The 20,423-nt window shown below is 44.4% G+C and overlaps 1 protein-coding gene across 2 annotated transcripts in view; it reads left to right on the top strand.

Annotated features, from left to right (window-relative positions):
- Hyccin (PI4KA lipid kinase complex subunit hyccin) overlaps nucleotides 1-19,926 on the top strand; it is a 36,435-nt gene extending 16,509 nt beyond the window's left edge. For both annotated transcript variants that reach the window (XM_089544576.1, XM_089544575.1), the window contains exons 8-13: nucleotides 552-647; nucleotides 5,021-5,155; nucleotides 6,981-7,068; nucleotides 8,590-8,749; nucleotides 14,755-15,016; nucleotides 16,435-19,926. In XM_089544576.1, coding sequence (XP_089400702.1) covers nucleotides 552-647; nucleotides 5,021-5,155; nucleotides 6,981-7,068; nucleotides 8,590-8,749; nucleotides 14,755-15,016; nucleotides 16,435-16,963 — 1,270 coding nt within the window. In that variant the 3' untranslated portion in view covers nucleotides 16,964-19,926. The remainder of the gene's footprint in view (nucleotides 1-551; nucleotides 648-5,020; nucleotides 5,156-6,980; nucleotides 7,069-8,589; nucleotides 8,750-14,754; nucleotides 15,017-16,434) is intronic.
- Nucleotides 19,927-20,423: the final 497 nt, after the last annotated feature.

Genomic DNA, 20,423 nt, shown 5'->3' with positions numbered 1-20,423 from the left:
CATTTTGTTCTTGTAAATTATGCTGAGTAATATATATGGTATGCTCACATGTTAAGGAAGAACCATAAGCTTAAGGATCATTTCCAGAAAAGGCTGTCGCAGATTATAGAGTGCACTTCTGTTGTTCTGGTCTTGTACAGTTGCAAGGTTGAAAAAAGGCTCACTGCTAACCCAGTCACCCCTGCAACAAATGCTCATACTGTTACTGTTCCTGCATTATCGCGCTGCTGACATGTATACCTAAACCACTCTCGCTCAGTCCCTGTCCTAAATCCTAGCTTGCAGCATTCCTGTTTCATGGGAAACTGGCTTACTCCAGCACTTCTGTCTCTCTCCTGTACTCCTAATGCTAACCTTCTTGTTTTGTTGAACGCTTTCTCTTTCTGTCTTCTCCTTTTTGCTCATGTTTTTTCTTATGCGCTATTTTTCTTCAAGGGATGGGGCAGGTTGCAGGCCTGACTAAGCCTTGACATTAGTCAGTGTGAAGTATTCTCCTTGATCCTTAGTTGTTGATCCTTTTGTTGTTTTGCCTTGGTATTTCTCTTATTTAGGTTGCAAGTGGCCATGGTATTAATGCGCGTCTACAACCAGTCTATTAGCACCATGCCTCAGCCATCCAGGGCTGCGTTCTGCAAAATGTGTTCTAGGTAAGTGCTGGCTGCTGCTTGATTTGTTGGATGGAGTTATTGTTGATGATGATCAGAGGCTTATTTGAAGAGAGCAGGGGTTGGAATTAAATGTGTAATTGTTGGTAAAGAATAGCCGCTGATGAAATGTGTGTATGATGGGGGTCGTAGATTGTGTGTGGTAAATTATTTCTGCGTAGCCTGTACTTTAAAGTTGTCTAAGAATTACCGTATTTAATTAAATGTAGCACAGCCACAACTGTGACACGAGGGTAAACTTTGTGGGCACGAAACAGGAAACAAAAAGCGCATGACTGTAACCAGGGGTCACCTTTGCAGGCGCAAAACAGGACAGAAAAAGAAATATGCGGTATAGTATGGCAGTTGGTACCTTATTGTATGGCAGTTGGTACCTTATTGAGGGAAGGTTTCATGGACCCCTTCTTCCACAAAATACTAATTCCACAAATGCAGAATCCACAAAGGTCCAAGGGAAACACTCAGACACTAGGTTTGAATACCTGTCGCGAGTTAGCCTCCAACCTGGCTAAGAGACCTATGCTATATGCAATAAGAAATCGTATCATACCACTGGCAACAGTATAGGACAAATGGCTGTGTCACAATTTTGATGCGGAAATTGTTTTTGAGGAAAGGAAATCCAGTAAAATTAGTAAATTCGTTTTTGAGGAAAGGAAATGGTGCAGTATCTGGCTGCTGTAAGGGAAGGGAGGAATGTGGGAGTGAAAGAAGAAAGAGAGAAAGAGGTGCTGTAGTGGAGGGAATAATTTCGACCACCAGGGGTAGATGTTTCCCCTCCATCGAAAGTGGCGGTTTGGAACCCTGGTTTGGAACCCCAGTACTCCAGCTCAGTAGACAAGGGCCTTACCACTGAGCCACTGCAGGGGGTAGGAAATCCAGTTAATGTCTCACATCTCGTGGACACCTCAATGGTGCCTTAAGGGAAGAGGTCAGGAGCAATTGGTGTTCCACCACTTGTCACTGCACCAAAAACAATTTTTAAGCTAGGCTCATTAACACCAATAATGATGCTCCTCCTCTCCCCCCTAAACTGATATGCAGGGATGTGGCAGGAAAAAAATTAAAAGCACGAAATGTCGTTCTTCAGGACGCCCCTCTTATTAGAACCATCTAGTTCACTTCCTCGTGGGTGATAATATCTCATTGAAACCGCCGCTGGTGACGTATATGAAACGCTGTAATAGCACTGCCTTTTTTTTTTTTTGCTATGGTAGTTTTAGTGCATTTCTTATTCGATGTGTGTGGGTGTGATCACGTGCGAATCACGACGGGAACAATATGGTCTGCAACAGCAACAATCAAGGAACTATATCCAGGACAGAAAGTAAAGCCCATTCAAGCTGGTCTGGTAATTCTTCCTACGCGATATCCTCGAAACATCAAACATGCAGGAATGCGAGAACACTCGTAATGGAACCGTGAACTATGCGCCGTTTATTAACATTATTGCCATGACTGTGTGCCTATTTATGTACCAAATAAAACGTTGAAGGAGGAATTGGAGAAGGAACGGCGGGAGAAGGGATGCACTGGGAGAAGAGGGGAGGGGATATAAAGGTGATGGAAAAAAAATTACCGACGATTACGTTACTTCCTAATGCGAAATTTGAGCGCAGCAAATAAGCTGTTTCACCTTTTCGATACATTGAGGCAAAGAAATCGAGCAACACATGTATGCGCTATCACAGAATTTTTTTTTTATTTTTCACATGTATTCTTTTAACAAAGACTCCACTAACAGTTCTTGACAGTCATGAAGGAAGCTTTGTGGTCGGAGAAATAGGCTGATATATGTTCGACTTGGTACACCAATGCTTGATTCTCAAAGACGAGATCTATACAAGTGCCTCGCGAGGTTGTCACAGCCGTGGGACGCGTTACGAGCGAGAGGAACGGGATGTTCTCCCGCATAAGTGTTAGGAAATTGCTGTTTGTCTTTATGTAAATATTAAAGTCCCCCACTACTAACATCGGTGTGGATCGATGGACGGTTAATGCGAGTTGCAGGAAGTGCACGATGTCTTTCGTGAGTGCGGTAGGGGCGAAGTAGGCAGCTACTATCAGCAAGCCGTTGGGCAACTTTGCGGCGCACAGTTCGCCAACTTCATGTGACGTGCCAAACATTTCGACTGGTATTGCAGAGAGAGCTGTGCGCAAGTAGATAGCGACTCCCGCCGCTCTGTTGTGGTCTCTGCGAGCACCACAGCAGTATAGGAAATCTATGATTTCGAGAGGCTCTTCGGGATCCATCCAGGTTTCAGCAAAGCAAAGTACAGAGGAATGGCGCAGAATGTGATCGTGGTGTACGTCCTCGGCATGTGCGGCAAGGGAGCGTACGTTAAGAATGTGGTTGTGAATGATGAATCAAGTGCTGCCAGCGAATGACGCGTCCATTGGCTGTCTGCGTGTGTTACTGATGTGTGGTTAACATGTTAAGCTTCGCCTGTAAGAGTGCAACGCTGCCAGGGAGTCCACAGAACGCCATCGCCAATTCGGCTGTACGCCTTGCTGGACGGTAAATTTATTTTTTGAGGAAAGGAAATGTATCTCTCTCGCATATCTGGGTGGACACCTGCACCTCGCCGTAAGGGAAAGGGGGAAGATGGGAGTGAACGAAGACGCCTATTAGCTAGACGCGCCTTTGTTCATTCCAAACCATTCAGCTGGCATTACGGAGTGGCTAGCGTGCTCGTATCGCACTCCGGAGACCCTGGTTCGATTCCCCAACTGGACCAATTTCGTTCTCGGTTTTATTGATTTATGCGGTCTAACTAGAAAGGTTAATTAGGCTATTTCATATTTATATTCTTGTATTTCTATCCATCGTGTTCTGTCATTAACCTGTCAATTGTTGGAACTGTCTAGGATGTTCGACACAACGTATATGAAACGAGCAACGTCTTACTGAGTGGGAAAGTGCGTGGTGGTGGAGGGAACGCGGCTTCGTACTTATCTGTTTTTTTTCAGCAGCGTCTCCTTCCGCGGACGCTGTTGTCGCTGCGGCGCGCGTCTTTCTTTTCTTCTGACCTCTTCATTCTCCTCTATATTAATTAGGCTAATTGATTAATTAAGCAATTAACTAAACTCAGTCCAACTTAGTTGCAGCATCACTATACGATCCCTTTGATTGGTTGCATGGTTACTAGCCAAAGTACAATTGGCCCCATTTGAAATTCGCGCACTGTGACGTCACGAGCATTTCGACCAATTGAAAAGCGTGACATTGGGGGCGGAGCTGGTTACGAGGCCGACGCCGACGCCGACGCGAAACCCAGGAACGGACGCCAAAGAGCTGCGCTCTAAAATTGAAGAAAACAAACAGGTTAGGACTACACCCTGCTGGGGCCCATCCCTCCTGTCACTTGGGCACACTTGGGCACGCCTAACGAGAAAGCTCCTAGGGGTGACTAAAAAAACACCATGAAGAGTCTCCCTAAACAAACAGGTTAGGACTGCACCCTGCTGGGGCCCATCCCTCCTGTCACTTGGGCACGCCTAATGAGAAAGCTCCTAGGGGCGACTAAAAACACACCATGAAGAGTCTCCCTTATCGTTGCAAGCAAGGATTATTAAAAATTGTTTGCAAACCATAGGGTCCACGCAGAGCTTTTAAATTTGACGCGAGTACTCACAAAGACTGTCTCTGCAGATTTGTTGCATTAGGCTTTTGTGCCTCGTGTGGTTTACTGTGTTTCCTCAGGACCATGCATCAAATTCGCATTCGGTGCATGACTTTCTTGCTCTGTGTAAGCAACAGCACGGCTGTGGCGACCAGTCTCAAATATACCTAAACTGCAACTGCATTGCACACCATGTGATCGCAGGCCCAGTGAGTGTGGCGCAACAAAAGCCTGCAGTGGCTTGCGTTGGATTACTGGCTCCACTATCCGAATGTGGGCGGCTTGTTTTTCTCTTTTCGTTGTTTGGTGTCTCTAGTAACTAAATTTGCAGTGCGTTGGTACTCTCTATGGGTCGCCTTCTATCTGCGGAGCAGTGCATTGCCAGGGGCTCAGAGTTTGAATTAACTGTTATAGTTATCGACATGTTCGAATTACTGGGTGTTTTCCCCTTATTGAAATGCTTAGGGCTGTGCAGAACCCGGGAGTGAGCTTAAATGAGCCGCGAGTTCAGATTAACAAGCTTTTGCTGTATTTGGTTGCATTCAATTTGTGCACACCTGCTTCTGTATTCTGTGTATCCTTTTTTTAATCATCTTTTCCATGCAAAATCATCAGGCGTCATTGAAACTCAGACATCTTAAACTTTAGTGCACATTGTAGGCAGGTGGCAGCATGACATATATTGTGTAAATAGCCTTGTTAAGTGCTTAAAATCTTTGTGATTGTTTGCAGAGTGGTGAACCAGGGGACGTTGGAGACTGTTCGGCGGATGTCCTTTGACAGCAGCCTACCAGCTAGCTTTGCACCTCGGGTCAACTTAAATTCACAGATCCTCCTGGAAATGCTGCAAGCTGTATACTACTCTATGTGAGCTTGCTCTTTTGACTTTTACTGTCCTTTATTTGGGAAACTGGAATTTTATTTTATTGGATAAATTTTCAAAGTTGTCAGTTGAGGGCAGGAACACAAACTTTACTTCCTGTTTCTGAAGTGGCAACTTCAAAAGCCTGTAACTGAACTTGTATAACAGGCAGGATGATACTAATTTTACTCTTATTGCGTACCTTGATGTCAAGAGAAACCGATGGCCTGCATATTACAACGTTCGCAGCAGCAAAGTTTCTTAAAAGCTATCTGCAGAAAGTTATGCAATATATTACATAAGTCCACAGGGACTTTTTTCATTAAATTAAAGGACGTACTTAGAATGTGGAACACAAAAATACATACCTATTCTCTGAAGATTTCATTAATGGGATTTCATTAATAAAATATTTTACGAGACCCTCTTCCCCCTTTAAAGGGGTGCCGACACCCTGTTCTTTCTTTTGTTATGTTCTTTCTTTGCCCCGTGAATAATTTGTAATTTAGTTTGTTTGCCCATGTTTTTTTTCTTTTGTTTCGGTGTGCGCGACCAAATGGTGGTTACAATGTCACATGGATGGTTGAAAGTCGTGTGAGCTGTTGTGTAATATCTTTGTGCTTGCTTACTGTCTATCGCCCCCTGAGACAGCCTAAAGTAAGAATTGTGTCAGATTAAAAGGATGAAGGAGCTATTATATTGCAATTTTTGTATGCCTCACATGACCTCAGCCTTTCTCATGATGTCATAATCGGCATTCTGCAGCTGAAACCTTCATTGATATTACTCTTGAAGAGAAATTCAATTCTAAATTGTTTACCTGGTGCAGGCAAATTCCATGTGGTTTACGAATGTCTTGCACACGATTCCAAAAGAAAAAGCAAACTTTTTTGTGTCTACTTTCTTAAAGTACTGGGATGAAGGCTAGCCAGATGGTGGACACAATCGATAACCGAAGGTGGTTTGCTGTCCTTCAATGGCAAGTAAGCAGGAACTGAACCTGTTGTGAAGTATATGAAAGATGTGTAAGGCCACTCTTGGTAAACACCATTCAGGGAAAAGTAACAGCATAGTTTGTCTTTAATAAATAAAGTTTGTACAGTTGCCGCATTTCTGTTTTTCTTTTTATGAAAATCTGTGTTATGAACAGATTTGCTGTGTGCTTGGACTTGGTAAAATGGGTTTTAAACAGTACACTTAAAATGAGGCACAGTGAAAGATGGTACAGCTCATGGAAAAGAGCCACAAATATGCAACACTGTCTCTGTGCCTTGTCTTCAAGTTCTCTTTCTTTTTGTGTGTCGTCTTCTCTTGCTGCACTTATGGTAGAGAGAGGGCAGGCAGATGGTTCCTTGACATGGGAACAAAGGAAGGGAAAGCCTCAGGATGCTTGCCAACTTTTTGACTATAGTACATTGTCTTCATCTGGGCGAAACTTTCATCACTGGCAAGGTTTAAATAGGGCCTTTCCCTGCCAATGATGAAAGTTTTACCCACACGAAGGGGAGTCCGCTCATCAAGACATTGCCAAGGACCCTGAGGCTTTCCCCTCCCTTGCTGCACTTAGCGTCATTGTGGCTATAACGACAAGCCTAGTTGTTCGCACTTAGGTAGCTATCATTCTTTCTTTATCATTGTACTATCACTATACTGTGTCACCTACACTGTCTTTGTCAGTGCTTAAACAGTGCACACCTTGTCACAGTGTTACTGAAGCATAATACTAAGTTAGAGTGTTGCAGAAAAGAAAAATGCAGTCACTGTAGGACCTCGACACTAACACATGAATGGTGGAGACTGTGATTTGCAACAGTGTGTTTTTCTGGCCAGGTTCAACGGCCTCTTTGCTCTTGCGCATCAAGCACTGAACGACATTCATCGACGAGCCATGCAGCAAATGTACACAGACGTCTTATTGGTAAGCTTCTTGCATGGCAAAATATTGCCCGAGTGACTCGTGTCTTGCTTCTCGTGCATGTTTAACATGCCACTGAAACAAGATTATGGTGCATTTCTTAAACTGTCTTGAATGTGTATATTACTGATCTTTTTTTGTAATATATGAATGCTGTTCCGTGCAACATTGTGACTTTTTTTTGTTGTTGTTGTTATTTACTTTAGAGTGCTTGAGTAAAGTTGTTAATGATGAAAAAATAGTAAAGCTCTCTGTGGGCTTGCAGCTTGTAAAAGTATTCATCATTGCACCAGTCTTGGAATTAAATTCTCTTGAGCAACCATTTTAACTGGCTGTTTTCACTAACATAACCAGGGATTACTCTTAGTTTAATGTGCGGCACTGTTCTGGTTCTAGGCATAATTATGTGGCTACCTTGAGCTCGTTATACTTGTGCCACAGGGACGCTATGATTAATGGATTTTTACAGTGTTTATGAATTTGAATCGGATGTAGTGTATGGGAAGAAAGAAAAAAAAATGTGAGGGTATTAATGGTAAACAGGAAAATAGTGTTCAAATTCATACTAGTGTGGCAATTTGTCATTCAGCGACTTCATAGGTGGTGGTCTTAAGCAGAGAAGGCAAAGTGGCATATTGCTGCACTGTGGAAGTTGTGAACGTTTAACACAATTTGATATGTAGATGTAGGTCATAGTGGAGAAGTGTCCTCCTACAGAATGAATGAAGCTGCTGAAATCTATAGGAGATAATTGGTACATGAATGAACAACAAAAACAAGCAGTCCATGTCTTGATTGTGAAAAGAAGGAAAAGTTCGGCAGCGTGTCTAGTCAGCTGCGGTTGCTTCTTTTTGAATGAAACCTCCTTTTATTTCTGTTATTCTGCTTTAAATTCTGCATAAAACTTGGTAAAACCTGTTTTGAAGTCTGTCGGAACTTAATTTGGGCCGAGAATAATTTTCACTGTGGGTGGAACCTCTCAAGACAAAAAAGAAATGAGTCGAATTTGCTTAATGCTTTGAGCAGCATCATCTTCTGGAGTCTGTCGTGGCCACCGAGGCTGCCTTCTCTAAGTGGTAGTGAAGTTTACTAACGCTCCCCAACTGGCACAGTGACCTGCTAATCAATATCAGATAATTTTCCAATACTGATAGCAAATCATACTTAAATATGATTTGCTACACTTGTTTTTGCAAAAATGTTCAAGCTGCTGTTATGTGCTACCAGACATGTCGGAAAAAAGTAGAGTTAGACAGATGAGATGTTTGTTACCTGGAGGGGGCAGAAGCAAGAACATGCACAGTTTCGAGTTTTCGTTTTAGGTTGGTTTTTTATAATGGTACCAGCTAAGTGTGCCATGGCAGTAGTGTCCGCTCCAGCTTTGTGCTAGGCGCCTTGGGTTCTGTGAAGGAGATGTGGTACTGACAGTACTTTGTTATATTTTGGAGCAATGTTTCTCATAGCTTAAGTTGAAGCTATGTTTAAAGCCCATGTTTTTCTGTTTGTACACGCACTTTGTTGCAGGTGACGAGTGCCATCAAGAACTCTCTGATGGCCAGCCAGTGTGGGCAGCCAGCTGAGGGTCCAATGGGCATCAGTGTGGCCATCTCTCCCACCACTTCCACCACCACGGTCTCCAAGGCAATCATCACCAACGCCTCCTTCCGCACCAAGAAGCTTCCAGGTAAGGGTGGTGAAAGCTGACAGTGCTTTCTCGCAAGGCAAGAGCAGGTGGGCGTGGTGGTTGCCACAAGGCACGTCATATTTCCAGACGCCGAGAAACCTTTCAGCAATCTTCATTTGCAAGTCCTTATGTCTTCCAAAAATATGTGGAGCTTTTCTTGAACAGCTGGTTGAGGGCCATGGAAAAGAGCTTCATGCAACATGCTCTTTAATTTGTGGGTGTGGCTCAACCATTGACATTAAATGCACCAGTTTTGCACACAGCGTGTCTGTCGCACGGTTGCCATGCTTCAGCAGCTGTTAAGTGAGCGTTAATTTAGAAAGGGCTAGTGCTGTTGTAGATGAGTATGAGAATGAGAATGAGTTTCAACAAGAGTTCTGCTTGTTAGCTTTGTTCTTGAAATACCATAATTACTCACGTAATGGACCCACTCGCATAATGAACCCATCCTCCACTTTTGTCATTGATAATATACTTCTTTCTAGCCTTGCTTAAAAAACTCAACCCTCCCTTTCAGGGCGGGTGTCCAGCCTGTTTGCTTTATCCTCACCACGATTGGCCAGCGCCATCAACAATCGCAAAATCGTCAGATCGCGCCATAGTACAGCAAACACCTTTTGCAGTGAACGACGCTGAACACTGGCAGCACGAACGTGGGTGGTGCGAGGATGCAACTTATCGACTGCGTGCTTTTGTTGATGATGGACGGATGGGCAAGCAGGCAGACAGACAAGGGGACGGACGGGTGGGCAAGAGGACAGACGGACAGGTGGACGAACGTATGATATGAAATTGAAACTCCCCAAAAACTTGTCAAGCTTTTTTTTTTTTTTTTTTGCTGCATTATGAACATTCCCCCAAATTGATGACAACCTTTCTGGAAAAAAAGGTGGGTCCATTGTGTGAGTAATTACAGTAGTACCTTTCGTAACCCACTGCTGTAAGGAGGGAATCGTGGCTGGTAAGGAGGGCAAAGGGGGACAACTGGGATGTTGACCTGCTGTGTATAAAGATCTTAGTTCGGCGTTCAGTTTGATGGTCCTGTCTATAATGAGGCAATCACTACAGTGTGAATCACCTCATCATGAATGAATGAAGCCCTTATGTTAGAAGCCGAACGTCATCCTTTAATACAACCCGTAAGCATCCTTGCTGTTCCCACTGCCTAATGTGCAATGCACAAAAATGCTGTCAATCGAAGACCTTGACAGTATTCATTTTAGCGGATCTTCTTGTCTTACATTGTGAGGTGTTCTCATGAAAGTTAAAAATTGCACTTAAAAATGGTAGCGGGAGCTGTCTATTGGCAACATGGTTGTTCATCTTAGCAATTACTATATTTATTCAATTATAACGTGCTCCCATATTTCACAGTCAGAAAAAAATACAGTGCAATGCCTTCAAATGTAACGTGCACCAGGTTTTTATGTTTCGATAAGTAAATGAATCTTATCGCTTGAAACAACCAGCCTTTATTGCAATGGCTCTGATGTCACGATGAAGTAAATAGCGGCATCACTTCACTCGCCTTTTCCTACCTGGCTTTTCCTACCTACTCATCGTTGCTGTAAGAAGCCTCCTTGTTGCTTTCAATGGGCCAAAGCATTTCACCTTCAGCGCCATCTATGCCATTTGAAATTCCGCACTTCTTGAGGGCCTTGTTGACCACAGCAGACAGATCTGTGGATCTGCAATGATGCGTGTTTCATCCTGTTGCTTGGGGTGAATATGTGTTAGCCATCAAGAAGCCACTATGTGTAGAGTGCCCAGAGCCTCTCCTCCACTGGCTCGTTCAGGCAGACATCCAACGGCTGCAGCTACAATGTCATGCCACTGGGCATGGTGACAAGGTCCGTGTTGCATGCAGTGGGCCTGTCCTTCACACGCTCGTCTAGGTGGTACCTGGACGCATTAAGGACAAGCATAGCACACAGATCGAAGTTGCTGTTGGGCCTTTTCCACCACATGTTGATTCATTCCAAGACTAGGCCTATCCATCCACCCTCTCTCGTTGTCATGCACAATAACGTTGCTTGGGAACACTACACCTTTCAGGAGCGTCTTGCATTTGAAAACTAGGAAAGGAGATAGTTCGTGCCTGTCTGCAGTGCTGCAAAGCATTGCAGTGGCTGTCATCTTCTCTTGGCCAATGGATAAAATGCACACTTGTTTTGCCCCCTTTATTTCCACTGTTTTGGTTGGCAATTCCAATTCGAGCCAGTAGCTGTGCTGACGGCGCAGACCCAGGGTGTTAAGCTAAAAGATGTCAAGCTTTTCCTCAAATCCTGCTGGCAATTTCTGGCAGATGCATGTTCACTTTTGAAGTGAAAACCCATGCAGTGACACCACCCTTGCGCCAAATGCGCCAAACTGTGCCAAACCAGATAAGCTGCGCCATCCTGACAAAAAAGGGGGAAATTGAACCAAACTGCTCCAAACTCGCTTTTTTCAAATTTTGCAGCGCCATGCACCAGGTATACAAATGGGCATAACTGTAGTTCTTGTCACTGTTTCAAAATATTAAGGCCAGTTGAAGCCCACTTATAACGAACATGACTGTCACTTGGCATTCATTCCTTATGTCCCAAAGTTAGCAGTAAATAAATGAACTAATAAAAATGGGCGTAGCAAGACTGCCACGGTGTACTTCTTATGCCATAAATACGCGAGTCACTTTTGATACGACGAAGTTTTTGCTCGAGTTTTCGAGCAATTGCCCATTTCTCATTCGCTAACACGAGCAGCACACTTGTCAAGATGGAGGCCGATCAGCGTATCAAGCTTGCATGTCTTTAGAGTCTACCTTTCATTGGTGTGATTCTGACTGATTGGCTGATTAGGCTTAGTGTGAGTCAACGATCGAAGGTTGTGTTTAATTATGACTCAAATATAATTTTGTAGTATAGTTAACGCGTGCACACTTCGCAATTTCCATGCAAATGGCACATTGCATCTGCCGGAGTGTCATCTCCGGTCCGGTGAGCGCTGACAAACGATAGCTTGTAGGAAAAGCCCACACAGACACCATGCACAGAGGCAACACATAGACTATACCGTGCGTCAAAGTTTTGGGCTGAGTAAAAATGGCAGTCACTCTTGTGAAGTCAATTTGTGAAATGTCACAAGCAGAATGGCCAATGGCAAAATTGGCTGTGAGGCGCGATCCGCCCATCCCTTGTCGGCTCAGAGACATGCAGTTGTGCAGGATTGCGGCTTCTTCTGCTTATGCAACATTTCAGCTCAATTTGAAGACATTCATAATCGATGCATACAGCTCGGGCGATATCTGGTGGTACGGACGAAATTCACACCAGCGCACAGGACATTGAATCACTTTGATTGAGGCACGATCAGTTCTTTTAATGAAGACAATTTGAAGACATTCGTAATCGATGCATACAGCTCGGGCGATATCTGGTGGTACGGACGAAATTCACACCAGCGCACAGGACATTGAATCACTTTGATTGAGGCACGATCAGTTCTTTTAATGCCTGCTATGAAATAGAATGCATATTTCTCTGTTTAAGAGTGGGTGGGTGTGTGCTAGGGAAGGACAGTAAGTGTTGAAAACGCATTGCATGTGTCGCTCCACTTTGCATCCATCCTGTGAGATTCACATCTAAAGGCTGTTTCATATGCAAGCAACTGAGCAGCGCGGCAAGACGAGAACTTTTTAAAATGTTAGAACCTCCTCGCTCTGCCCACTCGAGGCGCTGCGGCTGCTCGAAACAATTCTTTGTGTCGCGGTGGCAGAAGTTGCCAGCTTTTGTGCTTGCATGTGCAACAGCCTTATTTGGGCTGCCTTGCAGTGATCTCGAAGTGTGTGCGGGACAAGACAACGCTGGTCTCGCATGGAGGTTTTTTTTCTGCTTTCCATTGCATGCGTGTGGTGCCCATCATTTTCAGGTTGTGTTCGGAAAATTTATGCTCATTTAATACGTTCAGAATGAAGGTTGCAGCCACACGGTGTGTTCTCGCATGTGGGCTTCTGGCCTTTGCGTCTTCGTTCCAGCTGAGCGATGTGTCTGCATACATTGGTTCTATCTGAAACTGAGTGCTGTGGCTGTAAAGCGCATTTTATTGTCGTGTCGATCTCATTAATACTAGGCCAGTGTTCTTTTTATAAAGATGCACAACTGCATGGAATTGCTAGGTTTGCACTTCTCCATTCATTTCAGTTGTGCAACATGATGACTCCTGGTGCTCTGCCGGTTTTTTTTTTTTCCCCCAAAAAAATGAAGCACTGTATGTACATCATGCATGGTTAGTGTACTCTTTGTGCACACTCTAGGCAGAATTGTCGAAGACAATGCTTCAGAGCGCAGAGGGACTGATCATTACTGGCTTGGCTCATAGGGATATGGAGGCAATGAGTCTTATGGCTTTCGACTGAGGAAAACGCAAGTGTGCAAGAAAACATGACAGGCTTGGCTCATAGGGATATGGAGGCAATGAGTCTTATGGCTTTCGACTGAGGAAAACGCAAGTGTGCAAGAAAACATGACAGAACTGACTGACGTTCCTGAATAACCAAAGAGATTTTAGTGTGGAGAAGATTTATTTCAGGATTAAAGATAAATGGGGAGCCACAGATCAGCGCATTCGATCTCCTTCGCTTGTGAGTTATGCAAAGTATGTGCTCTTCAACTAAACGGTGTACAACATGTTTCGCAAAGGTAACTCCTCTTCAGTTATACTGCATAAAACAGATTTGAAGACATCTCAGGTTGACCTCTGTACCAGTAATGACAAACTTACATGATGGTGTAGATCTTGGTGCTCCAGACTGCTTGTAATTGACTTTCTCTGCTCCAAAGTGCTCCAAATTGAATTTTACCAGCAGCATTGCTGTCCATGCTTTCTTATATGGTTCATAATCCAGCTCTTGCTGGCTTTGAACTCCGTCCTTGTCGGGCCTTTCTGCCTCATCAGCTGCGTTGCCCCAACTTTTAAGACTCCCATGGTCATAGGTGTATGGTCTGCTTACTGTGGTTGCAGTGAGTCAGCAAGCACTTCTTTTCCTGGAAACTGGCCCTTCTTCAGCCCTTTGAAACCTTTCCAAGTCTACTTGCTGGTCAAAATCCGTTCTCTGTGCTTCTGACAAGTTTGGCACGGGAGGCGGCCCAATTTGCCACTTGCCTTCACACACAAGGTCACCTTTTTCTTTTTTTCTCAGCCTATTGTAGTAGTGAATTGGGCACATCTTTGCAACTGACGCTTCCATGTTGCCTGAAATCCAGGTCACAGGCTCTCCGACGGGACACTTCAGATGCTTGCGAGGCCTGTCAGTATCCATGACTGCGGTAGGCAATATCAACGCATAAGAAATACCAAGGCGTCTTTTTGCGATGCTGATGACTGCAGGGTGTTACTGGCATAGTTTCATTTTTGTACTCATTTCTAATGTGCATGTCATTTTTACCCAATTTTTTTTCTGGAAAAAAAAGTGTTCACGTTGAAACAGCAACAGTTACCTGCTTGAATCATGTGGCTGAACTCAGCACTGGGTGCACAGTTGCCTTCTGGTGACCTTGCATTCCTTTCGATTCATTAATTAGGGCTATTTGGCTGTTTACTGAACATTTACTGTAGGCTTTTTAGTGAACATTCCAGCAGTGCTTGGGGTAGCCATTTTTGCAGCATCTGGTATTTGTAATGTTGGCGGAGTGTTAGAGAATTGACATTAGTGTTAGCTCTCGGATGACATGATGAAATAAAAGCATTATGATATTTGACTGCTGCTTGGAACATTACACTATCTTGCCTGAGTTAGCACACTCATTCCTAAAAATACTCGCGGTGACTTGCACCACAAAAGGGCCTTTTAGTGGCACGCCCATATCTATTATGACATAGTCAGCCTTTCAGGGTAAGTCTCATTAACAAGGTGTTTATTTCAATACACTGCATGAGCAGTGAGAATTCAATGCTGCTGGATCTCCAGTCTGCACACATCTGCTTGCAGTGTTGGTGAGTGTTTTTTTTCCTCTCATGTGGCGCAGATGACATTCCCATCCCGGAAGATCTCGATATGGCACTGCCAAACGATGCGGGTGTTCTTGGTGTCATCAAGGAGGAAGGCGAGGAAGGGGGAGGAGGTGGTGCCATTGCAGGGGCCAAGGCCATGATTCAAGGCCTGCCCCACTTGCCTGGCATGCGCAAGCTCGTCAAGGGCATCACGCGCAAGGAGTCCACGGACAAGACCGCCGCCGCCGCCGCCGCCGCTGCTACTGCCGAGGTGCCGAGAACGAGCTCAATCCCCTTGTGAGTGTTGCCTCCTTTCTGATGCTTGACTCCTCAGAGGAGTAGCGCATGGTACTGCGTGACTGGGAGAACTGTGTAGCTTGATGGTGTTGTGCAACCCTCAACATAAAATACTGGAACACAGGAATTGTAAGACACTGCCGCTTGCATTCAGCTGTAGCAGTTTTAGTCAGAAAACATTTTGAAAGCATACGAGTTATTTCTCTTTGGGTGAGAAAACTACAGTAGTGCAGGATGACACAGTGCTCATATGTTTTTATTCTCAAGTGGTTTGAGATTACAGTTCCTAGCTGCGCTGTAGTGTTTGTGTCTTGCAGTTCCTATGCCCATGCCTTCAGTGTTCAGGGTTGCATGGCATCTTCAAGACGAAATTAAATTATAAATTATTTAACAGTTGTAGGTGAATACCACGGGATGGTCTATGTATACTAATGTCTTATGCATCATTTGAAAGACGAAAACACGTAAGCAGGAATTTAGTGTCTATACTCCTTTGAATTCTAAATTATATGGTGGTTGTAGGCAAATAAATACCACGTGGTGATCCATGTACGGTAGCAGCTCCGTGATACGAACACAATTGATATATAAATTTCAGGATGACACGAATTAGTAAAATTTCCTGGCTGGTGTGCACTGTGTGGAATGTGCTGAATTTTGGATGTTCTCAACATTCTCTCGCACCACGCTGGATGATACAAATGCACAATGTGTGACTGCACCCTCGAACACTAAGCACTGCCCGTACATCTCCGGCATTGCAATTACCAGTTGTGCTGTACACACTGTTAGCATTAAGTGGTGGCAGTCAATCAAAGTATTCACAATCGCCATTCGCGCTGTACGTACCATGAGTAGTGTGGCCGCACGCCCATAAATGAATCCCGTCAATCTTTAAATAAATCTGCGTGACTGCATTTCTCATGCTTCTGCTTGCAGATTTTGTTTTATTTGGATGATACGAATATTTTCGTGGCCCTGTGATATTCGTATAATTGAGATCCTGCTGTATTATGCGCACCATTATGGAAAACAAAACATGCAACTAAAACGAGGTGTCTACGATCCTTTCAGTTCAGCAGAAATGACATTGCTATTTCCAAGCATATTTGCCGTCTTGATTTTTTGGGCTCCCTTGTATCAGACTTAAACAATATTTCAAACTGTCTTGCATCTCATAGGAACATGAACCAATATTCATGACCAATATTTCCAACTTTGTGGAGTGTGAAAGTTTAATTTCTCAGCCCTGATTAAATTTTTAAGGGTGAATCTCAGTCTGAAAACCGTCTGAAACTGAATTTTTCAGACTGAATCTAAAGCACCCTGATCAGCAGCGCTAACACCTGCTGTACGTATGGCCCATTGTGGTTCCTGTATGCTCTTACTACAGTTTAGCTGCCTTGTTGACACTGCAGGTCTTCTGATTCTCAGCGGTCGCCCGAAGGTGGAGGAGCCCCACAGTTTTTCGACCAGGCACCAAAGCATGATATCTCTATTGGTGCAGTAGGTGGCGATCACACTACAGATGCACGGAAAGCCTCGTCTAAGAGCAAGGATTCGGACAGGAAAGAGCAGACAGCCATACGTTCTTCCAGCATGTCACGAACTGGCACGAAAGAGCCCTCCGACAAAAGCAGCAGGTCGGACCGGAAAGAAGCGTCATCTCGCCGTGAGGTGTCCGACAAGGGCAGCAAGTCGGAACGGAAAGAGTCTGCGGACATAGCAGGAAAGAGCAGGGCAGAGCAAAACGGGGGCACTGCTGAGTCTCAGGGCAGAGTCTCGGGCAAAGCTGAGGTCCCGGAGCCACGCAACGGCATCGACAAGCACGATGGGGTAGCAGCTCATGAGACGGTGGGTACCACGGAACTGAAAAACTTGGCAACGGCAGAGAACGCAAGCAACTCTAGAAGTGACGAGAAACCACAACGAACCACGCAGGTGTGAACATCTGTGTGTGCGCTTGTGTGTGTGAGACCAGCCCCTCTGACCGGTTTGCCGAGTTTTGGTTTTCTTTCACCGTGGAAGGGGGTGATGCTTCGGTACTGTGGAGTAGCCTGGGCACACAGTGTGTTGTAGAACTGCTCCCAGCAGTTCAGCACGTACTTACGAAAGTTCTTGTTGAGCCTTGAGCCATTTTGTCTCCGTCTCCTTCTGCTTCGAAAATTTAAAGCAATACAACCAGAATGCTGTGCCATGGCTACGACGAATTCATGCTGTAGGCGGTAAACAGGGAAAGCACTTGTAACTCTAGGCAACGAGCCGGTCCAGTTCATCGAAAGAAGCAACCTGTCTCTCGGTGCCAACAGCTGCGCTAACCCTAGTGGGTGCGAAACACATTGCAATACAGATGTTTCCTCGTGATTTTGGCACACTTTAAGTGTTGTTGCACTTGAGTGCATGTCGTGGTTTTCTGTGTTGTTTGCAACCTCTGTTACAGACCTGTGTATGTTTGGCATTGTGTTTGTTCAGCCCTAATACCAGCACTAAGCTATCTGTACATAGAACTAAGTGATGATCAACACCGTTCTTCCTTTTTTGCCCCCCCCCCCCCCCCGCCAAGCATTCAGAAGCTTGGAACCAGACTTAAACACTGTTTCCACATAAGCATTCTCATTTTACTCAGTGACACTTAAAAAAAAGACCCTATGTGTACATATGTAGTTCGTGTTGCGACATTTGGTGAGACACAGGGCCCCTAAGGAGACACAGGGGATCCATTGCCTCTTGCTGTGTGCTCTGATTCGTAGAGGAATAGGCAACATAAAGAGTTTCCGAGTGCCTACACTGTTTCCTTGCTCTCTTTGCGGCATCTAGACGTAGACTTAAGAGCCTTTCCAACAAGGAATCTGTGATTATGTGTGTAACACCCTTCCCCCCCTTTTTTTCCTTCCTCACGGTTGTCCTGCAGTGGCACGTCCCTTGTTTTGCAAACATGCTTGTTCATCCCTGTCATGTAGGTCGATATGTCGTGTTCGTGTTAGTGTGAGTGATGGCCTCGCGTGGCCACATTTACTGTCAACACCATACTGCCATTAGTGGAGAGAAACTGGAACGCAAGCTGATGCGAGTTGCACCACATATTTGTAGTACAAGCTCACCAGAGTTTTCTTGTGTAGCTATTTGAAAAACAGAAGGCCGAATGCCTACCCCAAGGTGTTTTAAAATGCAGTGACAACACGTCCGCATGTCACAAACAGTTTTCCGTGATTTTCACTATGGTGCTGAAGCTAATGGGCTTTCTGCTTTCTTTAGATGGTGGTGTGCTCATTCGCTTAAAGGCAAGGGCGTGAGGCTGATTGAAACGCCAATCAGCCTTTTTTGCATGAGGACTCTGGTAGAGTGTTGCCTCATTCGCGAAATTGTGCTGGTGGAAAGACTTGGGAATGGGGGCGTAGTTTGAATTTTTCATGTATGTAACCTGCTGTTTATGCCATGGAGGCACACCTATCCTTATTTACTTCATCTATTGGTAGCTGTTTACAATGGGCATTGTGCTGTCTTTAATTGTATTGAGTGGTTGTGGAAGAGGAAGAGGGACTCAAACTTGCTTACATGCCATAGTATATTTCTCAGTTCCAGACGACTTTTCTGCTCAGTGATGGTGCTGCGGGTTTTGTTGAAACACAACAGGCATGCATTCCAGGTGCACCTGGTGTAGTTTTTTTATACGTTTGAGTGTTTTTCTGGTTATGTTTGCATCTCATTTTGCAGTGCATAATTCGGGAACTCTCGTGTACATTGATTACCTGTTTGCATCCATTTTTGCCCTCAGAGTTGTGACTTAGTCGCTTTCTTGGCACCCCACTGCGTAAGTTCCGGCCTTCACTTTACAATGTCACCTTAAACCTGAATGGGTGCATGCTTTCAGGTCGTCACACTTATCGCTCAATTTAAGATTGCTTTTTATTGCACTTTTGTGTAAACTAGTGTTGGCAAGGTCAAAACAGAAAGGGTACTTTTTTTCTGCTAGGTTTGTTGCAAGAAAGTGGTCACTTGTGGGGACCCTCTTCTTCATGCCTGAAGGATGTAACAGGATGCTATGAAGAAAGGACGCTATAATGTTGATGTTGAGACATGAGAAAACAAGACAGACACTTGCTACAGACAGTGCAAGTGCCTGTCTCGCTATCTCATATCCCGTTTCATGGCACTGTTACATCCTTTTCTGTGAACATGAACCAACCAGCCTGTATTAGCCCTCTTCTTCATGCTAGCAGCTGCTAGCGTGAACGAGTGCTGCGAGCATATTGTTGTGTGCTTGCTAGTGTTCTTCTCACTTGTGCATCTATACATAGTCACCTATACGTTGCATAACACAACAAATTGAGGCACGAGTTTTCTACACAGATTGCTCGGTGTTCAGGTAAAGCCGCTTGCTCTTTTCCGTCTTGTTGCACCAATACTTGTTCTTGCTTAGTTTAGCTTGCAAGCGTAAGGATTGCTGCTATACAAGCTTACTTTTCTGCCGTTGCTAGGCCTCAAAGCGTACTTCATGACAACCTCTCCCCTAGGATGTGTTGGTGGAGAACCATGGTGCACACACATGCTTCAGCCGTCTGCCACCCATCGCTCAGCTGAATGAGTGTAACAGGCTCACTTTGTCTTTTATTCTTCAGGCAGACTGTTCCCTCGAGGGGGTTCCTTGAGTGGTCATTGTTACTCTGCACATGTGTTCTCAGACCATCGATAATCATTGACCTTATAGAGCAACACACAGACACGTGTCACTGTTGTTTCCTCGCAGTTCCCTTGGATGTTAGATTAAGGTTGATATATATCATCACTTGTTGATTACTTGTCGATATACGAAACTTGCTGAGTATATGCATATATTGCGTGGGTGTTAAAAGAAGCAAGTGTACATAATTATATAAATATATACGACAATAAATTGTTGGCCATGTTGACCTGCGACTCAAACTGTGTTTCAGTGTTGACGGTCACACACTTCAGGAGTGATCTGATTGTGGTATGCAACTTTGGATGCCCGCCTGAATTTGCAGTGGCGAGACTAGGAAATGAATGATGAAATGCATTCAGAAGCTAAGCTAAAGAAGAATACTAAGTTTATCTAAATTTAGACATTGCTGTATTGAGACTGCAATATACCGAGACTAGCATTTAGATAAGGCAGAAAGTTATCTAATATACTGAAAAATGCATGACACCTGTCCCCATCATGAATGGGGTTACCATCTGTTGATAAATACTTTCATTCATTTTAATTTTCTTTGATTCAATGAGAGCTAGGGAGACTGCATGTCATTAGGATGATGTAGCACCACCTGAATTGCAGAGTTTTAATGTGGGAACTCTGTTTGTAAATTTCTCAGCGCAGTCATCTACTCCCAGAGAAAAAATGCTAGTGGTGTTCTTGAAAGGTAATTTATTAGTTTAGCCTAGT

Source organism: Amblyomma mixtum, chromosome 5 (assembly GCF_055824585.1).
Source record: "Amblyomma mixtum isolate Tamu chromosome 5, ASM5582458v1, whole genome shotgun sequence".
Lineage (NCBI taxonomy): Eukaryota > Metazoa > Arthropoda > Arachnida > Ixodida > Ixodidae > Amblyomma > Amblyomma mixtum.
The sequence above is the reverse complement of the archived record's forward strand: the minus strand, read 5'-3'. Positions and strand labels throughout refer to the sequence as shown.